The sequence below is a fragment of the Gigantopelta aegis genome, chromosome 7 (assembly GCF_016097555.1).
Source record: "Gigantopelta aegis isolate Gae_Host chromosome 7, Gae_host_genome, whole genome shotgun sequence".
NCBI classification, from domain to species: Eukaryota; Metazoa; Mollusca; class Gastropoda; order Neomphalida; family Peltospiridae; genus Gigantopelta; species Gigantopelta aegis.
Window position 1 is genome coordinate 21,255,152 of NC_054705.1, and position 13,734 is coordinate 21,268,885.

General features: G+C 40.5%; 1 protein-coding gene across 1 annotated transcript in view; it reads left to right on the plus strand.

Moving 5' to 3' along the window:
• Positions 1–3,337, plus strand: part of LOC121377343 (neurotensin receptor type 1-like) — an 11,462-nt gene extending 8,125 nt beyond the window's left edge. Inside the window, exon 3 of the mRNA XM_041505291.1 lies at positions 707–3,337. Within this exon, the coding sequence (XP_041361225.1) occupies positions 707–1,906 (1,200 nt within the window). The 3' untranslated portion in view covers positions 1,907–3,337. The remainder of the gene's footprint in view (positions 1–706) is intronic.
• Positions 3,338–13,734: the final 10,397 nt, after the last annotated feature.

The window sequence follows — 13,734 nt, forward strand, 5'->3', positions numbered from 1 at the left end:
GAGAGAGAAAACCCGCTGCTGCCACTTCAGGGCCTTTTCGATTAGTAGCAAGGAATCTTTTATATGCACCATCCCACAGACAGGATAGCAGATACCACGGCCTTTGATATACCAGTCTTGGTGCGCTAGCTGGAACGAGAAATGGGCCCACCGACGGAGATCGATCCCAGACCGACCGCGCATCACGCGAGCGCTCTACCACATGGCTACGTCCAACCCGACGGAGATCGATCCCAGACCGACCCCGCATTACGCGAGCGCTCTACCACTGGGCTACGTCCAACCCGACGGAGATCGATCCCAGACCGACCGCGCATCACGCGAGCGCTCTACCACAGGGCTACGTCCAACCCGACGGAGATCGATCCCAGACCGACCGCGCATCACGCGAGCGCTCTACCACAGGGCTACGTCCCACCCGACAGAGATCGACCCCAGACCGACCGCGCATCAAGTCAGCGCTTTACTAGTGGGCTACGTCCCACCCGACAGAGATCGATCCCAAACCGACCGCGCATCAAGTCAGCGCTTTACTAGTGGGCTAGGTCCGAACCCATTAACTGAGTATGAGAAATTTGTCTTATTTTCTGGACACTATTGAATAAGTGAAATGACAGAGTGACTGTATGTTGTTTTTTAGGATATGTATGCTACCTTAGATGATCTTTCATTACTCTGATGCACCCCCTTCTTCCACTGTTTTCAGGTCAATGGGAGTTCCGGCTGTCTGTCCAGCTCGGACATCGTCGAGCTGGTCAAGCTGTGGGCGGAGAACCCTGACATGAAGATCGGCAACTCGAGCGGCAACTGCAGCTCGCTGGACATGATCGGCTGGCTGCACAACCACACCGCCTCCAAGCCCGCGGTGTTCACGATCGGGCGACAGTTCTACGCCTACTTCACTCCCATGATCATGGTGATCGGCATCATCGGGAACTCTCTGTCCCTCAACGTGTTCCTGTCCAAGAACATGCGCAGTTTGAGCGCCAGCACGTACCTCGCGGCCCTGTCGACGTCAGACCTGTTAGCGCTCGTCTTCTACGTCATGATCGAGTGGCTCATCAGGGGAATCCCCGTCCTGTACCCGGACAAGCGCGTGACGTTCATGCACGTGGACGGGGTGTGCCAGATGATCATGTACCTCCACTACGTGTCTCGATTCCTCAGCGCCTGGCTCGTGGTCGCGTTCACGGTGGAGCGATACATAGGCGTGTGTCACCCGCTGCGGCGGAGGGATATCTGTACGATAACTAGTACCAGACGCATAGTGCTCGGATTGGTGATTGTGTCTCTGATACTGAACGTCTTCAAGCCCACCCTCAGCATCGTAAGCGACGTTAAGGGCTGGGGCCGCATGTGCACTACAAAAGCGGATTACCGCCACCTGTCGTTCATTCTGGATAGCATCTTCGCTGTGATGATAACGCTCGTGCCTTTCGTCATTATCACGTGCATGAACCTGCTCATCGTCCGGAAGCTAGTTCTGAGGAACAAGCGCCAGAGGGCGTGCAAAGTGATCACAGAGGAGAGCATAATCCGGCTGGAGTTTACCCTCATCCTCTTGGCCGTGTCCCTGTGTTTCATCGTGTTTAACATCCCTTACTTCGTGACGTGGTGCAAGCTCTTTCTGACGTCAAAGTTCATTCACCTGGATACATTCCAAGACGTGGGCTCGTTCGAGTACTTCCAGGGCACGCTCTGGATCACTCGGGCCATCTTCTACATCAATTACTGTATCAACTTTTTTCTGTACAGCATCACTGGTACCTACTTCAGGAGAGAATTAAAAATGTTCTTCTTTTACAGATCTCGAAAATATCAGACTTATACACGCTGCACTCGCCTTAACTCGACAAACTCTCACACCTCGCACACTCCCACACCCGCTCCACAGTCGTGGGTATGAGGCACTCCACACTGACTGAAGACAGATCTTTCGGACACTCCTTTTTTTTTGCTTTGCTTTTGTTTTGAAACCATTATTGGTACACTTGCAAAGTGTGGTTGGAAGAAGATCTGTATTCAGTCAGGTTGTAGACATGGGCGTCCACAATGGTCTGTAACTTGAAGTCGCTTCACAAAATTACGTCATTCGTGGTGCACGTGGAATGATTATGATACACGTGAATCATACTGATTACATTTCCCTGAATATCTTGAACTGTGTGGATAATATGTAGGATATGTCTGGCAACTGCAATTTTTCGTTCACAATGCACACACATTTCTGTCTCCAATCTGCGGATTTTGATATCACATTATCGGATGCAGTGTTCGAGATTAACAGTATCCCGATATCCCGGGGATACCAGAACTTAATTTTGGATACCAGACTTCAAGAACTCAGTATTCCACCGGGATACCATATAATACTAAATTCTCAAGTGGGATACCAGATTTTGAAATGTTAGTATCCAACTGGGATACTGCCTAAAACATTTAATCTCGAACACTGCGGATGTGTGTTGCAATATTCATTTGTATTAGGCATTAGAGCATTCATTCAACTTAATTCAATTCTGAAGGGACAAGCAAGGGCTAGGATAATTTATTTGTATGCAAGGACAATATATTTGTATACAGCTGAATTGCCCTTTTCAGTGAGTTGGTCCATGCGACTTTTTGCCTTGATCTCCTTCCTAAAATAGTTCCTGGGACCACCCTTGGAAACAAGTATAATTTGTCATATATGACTTTATTATCCACATAGTTCAAGATATTCAGGGAACTATAACCAGTGTGACCCACGTATGTCATAATGATTTCACGTACACAATGAATGACGTAATTTGGGGAAACTACGCCATAACTTTATGCGGCTTCCCCAGTCTTAGATCTGTGTAAACGCGTATCAAAATAACGTCATTTCGGAAAATTACATCGTTTAGTCGTCTCTTTTTAGTTACGTTTGAAACGTTTTGACATGGTCCTAGCTTGTTATTCATACAAATAAAATTTAGGATAATGTGGATAATAAAGAAATTATTACACTCGCGTGTGAATCGTACTGATTTTACGAAACTCGTGTCAGGATTCATGTATTACCCTCGCTTTCGCTCTGGTAATACAAGAATCGTGACACTCGTTTCGTAAAATCAGTACGACACACAGACTCGTATAATAATATCTGTATATCATAGCCTGGGACATGACGTAGCCCAGTGGTAAAGCGTTCGCATGATGCCCTATCGGTCTGGTATCGATCTCAGAATTTGGACACATTTGGGTTACTTTTCGTTCCAGCCAGTGCTCCACAACTGGTATAACAAAGGCCGGGGTATGTACTATCATGTCTGTGGGATGGTGCATATAAAATATCCCTTGCTATTAAAGGGAAAATATAGCGGTTTTCCTCTAATAAAACTATATATATATATATAAAAAAGTGTGTTTTATTTAACGACGCCGCTAGAGCACATTGATTTTTATCTTATCATCGGCTATTGGACGTCAAACATATGGTCATTCTGACACTGTTTTTAGAGGAAACCCGCTGTCGCCACATAGGCTACTCTTTTTACGACAGGCAGCAAGGGATCTTTTATTTGCGCTTCCCACAGGCAGGATAGCACAAACCATGGCCTTTGTTGAACCAGTTATGGATCATTGGTCGGTGCAAGTGGTTTACACCTACCCATTGAGCCTTGCGGAGCACTCACTCAGGGTTTGGAGTCGGTATCTCGAATAAAAATCCCATGCCTCGACTGGGATCCGAACCCAGTACCTACCAGCCTGTAGACCGATGGCCTGCCACGACGCCACAGAGGCCGGTATATATATATATATATATATATATATATATATATATATATATAATATAAACTAAATATTTGACATCCAGTATTTGGTGATATATAAATCAATGTGTTCTAGTGGTGTCGTTCAACGAAACAGATTTTTATATCATAGTCTGAAAATGTTTGTAGAAGAAGAAAACATTTAAAGTGGAACAAAGTTTGGAATTTCAGTCCATGACGTCATAATATCACTCAGCCTAAAGGTGTTTTTGTCACCAGGGACCCAGTGGTTCAAAACATAGTTAAATGAACTCTTGAGTTATTCTATTATTTTCCGTTTTAACTATTTTTGCACAAACACAAAATACATTTAGATGTGAGCATGCACGGACACTTTTTGTTTTGTTCTAAATTAAGTTTCAACTTAATGTCTTCATGTAGTATTTGTATTGCTTCGGATATTTTCTGTTAACCTTTGGCTAGTAAGTAACGTTTGAACAACTGGGCCCAATTTCACAAAACATCGATAGCTTAATTTTGCACGTAAACGTAAATCTACCACTAAACCACAAGTCTTATCACTATTAGAAGAACACATATTATTTTAGTTTTTTGTATTTAAAATACTCCAGCTTCCGTATTGATGTAGTAATTTTTTGAGTGAAATTGATGCCAAACACGTGCAAACGCACGACTGGTATAACTGCTAATAGCAGACGTAAACTTACGGGGCCGATTTGGGTGAGTTATCGGTGTGTTTTGGAAACATATGGGTTAAACCTAGGTTAAACCCTGGGTCATGTTTACTGTACTGTCTGGTTTTCAGTAACCCTAATTTAACACTGGGTTACAATTGTATTGCATGTTTAAACCTGCTCTTGAGGTGGTTTTTCACTGGGTTTGCTCAAAGTAACTTTTCTTCGTAGATAATTTCGCCAGCAAAATGGTGTTTTACATCAGTATCGCTTAGCCATTAAATGTGAACGTATTTTTAGAGACCATTTTAACCCACAACAGCAGCAGATAAAGGGTGGGTGATCAAAGGGTTCGAACCCCCCTCCCCCCCCCCCCGGTCCCTTTTAGACAAGATGCCATTTTTTCTCTTCTTCTTTTAGCACGACTGTATATAGAGAATAATACATGAGTGGCTGTTAGATACCATTTATCTTACAACAAGTTGTTTTAAAATGTATCTAACGAGCGAAAGCACATGCACGTACATGTATAGAAACGATATAAACCACTTTACACACTGTTCCTATTGCTTTGTATTTTATTCACACTCACAGATAATTTTCAAAAACAAAAGTTATCTTTATTCTGCTAAATATATATATATATATATAATATATATATATATATATATATATATATATATATATATATATATATATATATATACATATATATATATATATATATATATATATATATATATACATATATATATATAATGAATTGCATTAAAATGACATTTTGTTATAATTTTAACCCTAAAAACAGAGACATGAACGCATATTCTTTAAACGTGTATCACAAACTGCAGTCTTATAATGACATGCTTTTGTATTTGTCTCATCTTAATAAAGGGGAAGAAGGAAGGAAGGAAATGTTTTATTTAACGACGCACTCAACACATTTTATTTACGGTTATATGGAAAGAAAGAAAGAAAGAAATGCTTTATTTAACGACGCACTCAATACATTTTTATTTACGGTTATATGGCGTCAGACATATAGTTAAGGACCACACAGATATTAAGAGAGTAAACCCGCTGTCGCCACTTCATGGGCTACTCTTTTCGATTAGCAGCAAGGGATCTTTTATATGCACCATCCCATAGGCAGGATAGCACATACCACGGCCTTTGATGTACCAGTCGTGCTGCACTGGCTGGAGCGAGAAATAGCCCAAAAAGGGAAGAAAGGCGAGATAGGCCTACAGGTTTGAAAATTTAACAAAACGTTTTCTCGTTACCCTCAGGCGTACGGGTCCCTTTTTTGTTTTGGAGTGGGAGGTGGGGGAGGCTGGTTTTTTCTCCAATTAAAGGGAAATGCCCAATTCTGGGTAACAATGTTTATATGTCTGTGTATTATTACCAACAGCTATGTAGGGTTCTGTACGCATTTTACGTGGATTATAACTAATATTGTGAGTAGAATGATGGAAATACACAGTGAAACGTTTTCTGGCCAGCTTATTTTGGCCAAACATCTCCATCATTTTTGCCCGAATATGGTTGGCCCCAGACTGTGGGGGGAGGGGGGAAGGGGGGGGGGGGGAGGAGATAGCTGACCTCCAATCTTGTACGCGAATGCTAATAATATACTAGCAACGAGTTTGAGCTACAAAGTAATGAAAGAAAGAAAGAAATGTTTTATTTAACGACGCACTCAACACATTTTATTTACGGTTATATGGCGTCAGACATATGGTTAAGAACCACACAGATTTTGAGAGGAAACCCGCTGTCGCCACTTCATGGGCTACTCTTTCCGATTAGCAGCAAAGGATCTTTTATTTGCGCTTCCCACAGGCAGGATAGCACAAACCATGGCCTTTGCTGAACCAGTTATGGATCACTGGTCGGTGCAAGTGGTTTACACCTACCCATTGAACCTTGCGGAGACAAAATAATGAAGTGTAAGCTATCCCTCGCTTATGTCCCTTTCTAGATCTGCGGGTAACCCATGTAAAAAGCGTGGTTTTGTAAACACGGATAAAACACACACACACACATGTGAAATGCGCCACAGGTCAAGTTTTTCAGTGTTTTACGTAAACCAGTGTTAAACCTAGGTTTTCATATAATCTGGTGTTATGAAACCCAGACATGTCAAATCGGCCCACGATATTTAGTGAAATGGGGTCCTGGCCCATGGCTGCAGATTTTCAAAGCAATCTTAGCGCTACGGTATCTTAAAACCATCATAAGTTATATGACGTCATTACGACACTCTGCATAGCTTACGGCGGTTTTACGATATCGTAGCGCTAAGATAAGTTCGAAAATATGGACTCTGTATCGTTGGGTGGGGGAGTGGGGGGCAAATATCCCTTTCAATTCGCCACTTTCCGTGGACGCCCATGTCTCAGTGCCTCGTTTTGAGATTCACACATATACACGTTTCTTCTTCTCTGTTGTCTTAGATGTTTAAAGGGGTACAATCATAACTGCATGATTGCGATTTTGCCCTCAAGGAACGTATTGTTGATTTGTGTTAAAATTAAAAACCGCGCCTTTATTTGTATGCAAAGAGTATTGCAATCAAAATGGGTAACTAGCTAATAGAAAATAAACAGTTTTAATTAGTAATCATTGCGCGTTACGATATTGGCTACAGCATGACGTCACCATTTTAGTTATTACGGAGTAAATACGGGTTTGGTGGAAAATAGATGTTTTGATGCAGCTTCAGTTCGTATCATCATCCTATAACATCGATTCCTTACGGAGGCCGGACTCGGGATAGGCGTGTTCGAAACCCTAGTGGTATGTGGACACATTAAACAAGTTACTAAGCTAAGCTAATGCAAAACACGAGCATGTAAAGAAACACACAGACGAACGCAAACCACTCGCACACACGCACGCACGCACATAAACACAAACACACACACGCACACACACACACACACACATGCACATGCACACCAGACCACACAAACAAACAAGCACACAAAAACACACAAACACACGCACACACATAATATGTGTATTATACATACACATAGAGAGAGAGAGAGAGAGAGAGAGAGAGAGAGAGAGAGAGAGAGAGAGAGAGAGAGAGAGAGAGAGAGACGGACGGGGGATACGGACAGAGTGATACGGACGGAAGGACGGAAGACGACGCAAACATACACATTCATATATATATATATATATATATATATATATATATATATATATATATAATATGAGGGGTAGTGGTGGTAGTACTTAAGGTTACGCTTATTACTAACCACTAATTAACATTAACAATAACTTATTAACATTGTTATCATTCAATTGAAGGAAAAACATAATTGTATAATTGTATTCTTCAGATTGGCTCCCTTCTACATCACAGCTGAAGTCTGGTTCTCTGCAGATTCGTGGACGTTAAACACGATGTACACATTGTGTTACAGAATCTATGAGAACCAGCATTAATATCCATCATATATACATTTTGAATGTTCTCTTTCAATGACTCATTATATATATTTTAGTATTTTGTACTTTGTCCACCTTAAAACCTTCAATGAATAGATTTTCTATGCATTCTTTTATCAATGGGGCGGTAGTTACTGTATATTCTGGTTTCCATGAAATATGTAATGGGCGTAGGCCGACGCAGACATTCTGCGACAGATTAGCAAAGCTAAGAAGGTTTTACCTTCCCCTGATCTGTCACCGATTGGACGCAAACCATCTGTGTTCCCATATATAGCCGTAGTTTATAAGATTCTGAGATCTGGTGTGGTTAAAAATATAAATTTGTTCTCTTGTTATTTAAAACGAATGGTCAACGAAAATTCAGTGGTGAAGATTGACATATCGACGTAATTTACAATAGGAACGACCCGATCTTTTACAGAGAAAACAACCTTGTTTAACGACACCACTAGAGCATATTGATATATTAACCATCGGCTATTGGATGTCAAACATTGGATAACTCTGACATTTAGTTTTTAGAAGAAAAAAACCCCGCTACATTGTTTTCATTAAACATTAAACAGCAAGGGATCCTTTATATGCACTTACCATATACAAGACAGCACATACAACGGCCTTTGATAAACCAGTCGTGGTGCACTGGTTGGAATGAGAAACACCCAATCAGATAACCTCATACGAGCGCTACACAGACTGAGCTCGATCCCGCCCCTCATATCTTCAACAAAGAAAGCCGATATTGACGATTCGTTGACATATTTTTTAACACGGTAATTTTATTACAAAGCACTTAGCCATACATATTGTTTAATTTTTATTTTATGTATTTCATTTTTGTTATTTTGTTATATTGTTTAAAATATATATTTTCTGAAAATCACGATGCACCCCATCTTTTCGTTTTGTATATAATGCAGTTATTCCTTTTTGTATGGTACATGCACCCGGTCCCACTGTTCTTGTTATGTGTTTGCATGTAGATATTTTTTTCCACACATTGTTAATAGACCACAAATTGTAATTTGTATATATAGTTTAATCTCCAATTTGTATGTTTAGAACTGAATCTAAATAAAACGTCTAGTGTGTCGGTTTTCTGAAAATCAACTGCTGCATGAACCGGTGTCATGTTTTATAGTTGTTGTAGTCTACCTGTTTATGATTTATCATTCATCCATTCATTCATCCAGCCGTCAGTCTATCCATACATACATCTGTCGATCAAGAATGTATTAATATACCCATCCATCGATCCATCGATCCATCCACCATCCATCCGTCCATCCATCCATCCGTCCGTCCGTCCATCCATCCATCCATTCATCCATCTATATATCGCCAGTCAGAACGCCTTAAGTCAGCCATCATGTTTGTCTTTCTTACAAATCTATACTTTCTATCACTCCATCTGTTCATCCATCCATTCTCCATACATCTATCCATCCATCCATCCATCCATCCGTCCGTCCGACCGTCCGTCCATCCATCCATTCATCCATCTATATATATCGCCAGTTAGTCCGCCTTAAGTCAGCCATCGTGTTTGTCTTTCTTACAAATCTATACTTTCTTCTATCACTCCATCTGTTCATCCATCCATCCGCCATCCATCCATCCGTCCGTCCGTCCGTCCATCCATTCATCCATCTATATATCGCCAGTCAGTCCGCCTTAAGTCAGCCATCGTGTTTGTCTTTCTTACAAATCTATACTTTCTATCACTCCATCTGTTCATCCATCCATCCATCCTCCATCCATCCATCCGTCCGTCCGTCCGTCCGTCCGTCCATTCATCCATCTATATATCGCCAGTCAGTCTGCCTTAAGTCAGCCATCGTGTTTGTCTTTCTTACAAATCTATACTTTCTATCACTCCATCTGTTCATCTATCCATCCTCCATCCATCCATCCATCCGTCCGTCCGTCCGTCCGTCCGTCCGTCCATCCATCCATTCATCCATCTATATATCGCCAGTCAGTCCGCCTTAAGTCAGCCATCGTGTTTGTCTTTCTTACAAATCTATACTTTCTATCACTCCATCTGTTCATCCATCCAATTTCCATTCATCAGGGGACGGGGCGTAGCCCAGTGGTAAAGCGCTCGCATGATGCGCGGTCGGTCTAGGATCGATCCCCGTCGGTGGGCCCATTGGGCTATTTTTCGCTTCAGCCAGTGCACCACGACTGCTACATCAAAGACCGTGGTATGTACTATCCTGTCTATGGGATGGTGGATATAAAAGATCCCTTGCTGTTAATCGAAAAGAGTAACCCATGAAGTGACGACAGCAGGTTTCCTCTCTCAATATCTGTGTGGTCCCTAACCATATGTCCGACTCAATATAACCGTAAATAAAATGTGTTGAGTGCTTCGTTAAATAAACCATTTCCTTCCTTCATCCATTCATTCATCCACCCGCCAGTCTATCCATCCATCCATCCATCACCAGTCAGTCCGCTCGTAATTCAGTCAACGTGTTTGTCTGTCAATCTTTTCATTAGTTCTTTCTTACAAATCTATATTTGCTATCCACTCCATCTGTTCATCCACCCAATCTCCATCCATGAGTTCATTCGTCCATCCTTCGTTCCGTCCATCCATCCATTTAGGGACGAGACGTAGCCCATTGGTAAAGCGCTCGCTTGATGCGGCTAAAACTCCTTCCTGCAGCGTACAATCGACATAAACACTATCACCTCTCACCCTTAAAGTGAATAAAAAAAACCTGGGGGTCAAGCCGCTCATTTCAGAGATAACGTGTAGCGTCTATGACTACCCTAGTTCCGCACAAAATTTGAATACATTTTTTATAAGTAAATGGCTACTTGACACAATGAACTAAAATTACATACATGTTTTGTCCAGATGAAACTAATGTGGGTTTTTTTTTTACAACCAACACGCTCACATTAATCACCAATCACAGGACTTGTGGTATTAACTTCTCTATCAAAAGTTCGATGCACCTCGAACTTTGAACCAGACAAAGTTATTAGGTTCATTACTACCTCTAGTGGTGTCGTTAAACAAAACACACCTTTTTCCATCCATTCATCCAGTCATCTTTACACGAATCCATCCATCCCGTTCCTATGTATGATTAATCACTCCCCTCTGAATTTCGCGGCAAATGTTTTAAAATTCCGCCGTAAAATTTGACATACTAGTATTCTTCTGTAGAATTTGATTCTGCCAATTCTGCAACATATAAAACTGAAAAATAACACTTGTAAATTAAAACTACATTTTCAAATGTTACATAATTATTTTCAATCTGTTTCAGTACATGAGTAACTGGTTACGGTGCAACAACCCCTGGTTGTAGGCCTACAAGTTCATCCAGAAACTTGTCCTATTTGAGTCTTTCATTGTGGTGCAGGAAAACTAAAGCTCTGATTGTCTCTGGATTTAAAGATCTTCGTCTTCCTCTTAAGATCATTGGCCTCGGTGGCGTCGTGGTTAGGCCGTCGGTCTACAGGCTAGTAGGTACTGAGTTCGGATCCCAGTCGAGGCATGGGATTTTTAACCCAGATACCGACTCCAAACCCTGAGCGAGTGCTCAATGGGTAGGTGTAAACCACTTGCAAAATACCAGTGGTCCATAACTGGTTCAACAAAGGCCATGGTTTGTGCTATCCTGCCTGTGGGAAGCGCAAATAAAAGATCCCTTGCTGCCTGTCGTAAAAGAGTAGCCTATGTGGCGACAGCGGGTTTCCTCTAAACACGGTGTCAGAATTACCATATGTTTGACGTCCAATAGCTGATGATAAGATAAAAAATCAATGTGATCTAGTTGCGTCGTTAAATTAAACAAACTTTACTTTTTTTCCCTGTTAAGATCAAATTATGTAAAGAGAAACTCCGTTCAGCATCTGCTGAATTGGTCACGACATTTGCATATCGGAAATGATATGGAAAAAAAACCCCTCCTATTTTTATTCATACTTATTCTTTATTAAATGTGATTTCTGATTGCTAAATAGTAGACTTAACTATAGTTGCTTAACATCAGGATTCCAACAATCAATACTTATATGTTAATATAATTATTTTATATTAAATAGAATAGAATTGCTGAATCCTATTTCGTATTTGTGGAATCTGTCAAAATAACGATCGGAACATCTCGCCACAATCCATTGCGCTATATCTTTCGAGGATTTCCAATTCAATAACAGAAACTAAAGGCTGGTTCCAAACGCAGGTTACGCAGACTAGTAACTATAAGGCGGTTACCAGTCCAGTCTGTAATAACTTAAAAGAAAAGAAACAAATGCGTTATGCTTCCATTTATTACTGTATGAAAAGTAAATACTATTAAAATTCCATATTTAATGTTACAGTTCAGAAACATGGAACATTTTGCGGTGATTAAGACAAATTCCACGGCCTAAAATTATCAATTCTGCACGTGTTCTGCACGAAAAGTGATTTTTCACGGGCGAACAACTATTCTGCACGATGATGCAAATTCTGCAATTTTCTCCGAGTCCACTGAAGCGCGGAATTCAGGGGGAAGTGATTAATGATATATTCGTTCATTCATTCACCAATTCTTCATGATCACCCATCGACCCATCCATCAAGTCGATGGTTAGGCAATTACATACGCCAAATAGGGAATAATACATGAGTGGCCATTTATCTCACAACGAGTTGTTTTAAAATGTATCTTAAAGAGCGAAAGCGAGTTCGATTCGTTTGTAAACAACGAATGAATGAATATTTAACGACACCCCAGCACGAAAAATACATCGGCTATTGGGTGTCAAACTATGGTAATGCAAACAAATAAAGTGATGATCAACATCAATATAAAATTTCAAGATTTAAATAAAAAACAGTGTAAAGAAATGTGCAAAAATACAAATATCACAGATAGATACTGACTTTTATTCAAAATTTTAATTTGTGCTGTATTGGCCATTCTCAAAGAGAATGTTACACACCTGCACCACGGTGAGGTGTAAACAACGAGTTATGAGATAAATAATATCTAACGGACACGAATGTATTATTCTATTTCTTACATATCCTCAAAAATCAGTTTTTAAGCAAATTTTAACATCTTTTTCGACTAAAAGTTATTTACAGACGTTTCGTTTCTAGCTAACTTACGCGTTACCGACAAATGATTTTTGGATTAACTATATATCACAGTGTAATCGATTTCGACCGTGCTGTTTTTTCATTGGATGGTATGGCATTGGTGATCTGACCATCACCTAGGAGCAGCCAGTCGAATGTCTTGAAATTGTTAATATACGTACATGTGTTAACAAGTATGTGTTGTCTTAAATAACGAATGATGTTCTCACTAACGGGTGTGTAAGAAACAGTCTTAAACTTACTTTCATTGTTATAAAGCCTTTTCAATAACTAAAATTACAAGTACTAAAATTCAATGTGTTCCTGTTCGTCCTAATATTTGTATTAAATTAAACGCCATTTTTGGTCCTAATATTTATTTTTCGTACATAAGAAATTATTGGAAGCTAAAATGCAATTTGGGCTACAACATAACCACACTGAATATAAAGATACAGATATTCTAAAGTTTGTTTTGTTTAACGACACCACTAGAGCACATTGATTATTTAATCATCGGCTATTGGATGTTAAACATTTGGTAATGTGTCATATAGTCTTAGATAAGAAACCCGCTACATGTTTCCATTAGTAGCAAGGAGTCTTTTATATGCACCATCCCACAGACATGATAGCACATACCACGGACTTTGGCATACCAGCCATGGTGTAACACTGGCTAGAACGAGAGGTTCCATCTTGAATGCATTTTATTGTTCAGACTATCATTTCCATATATCAAATG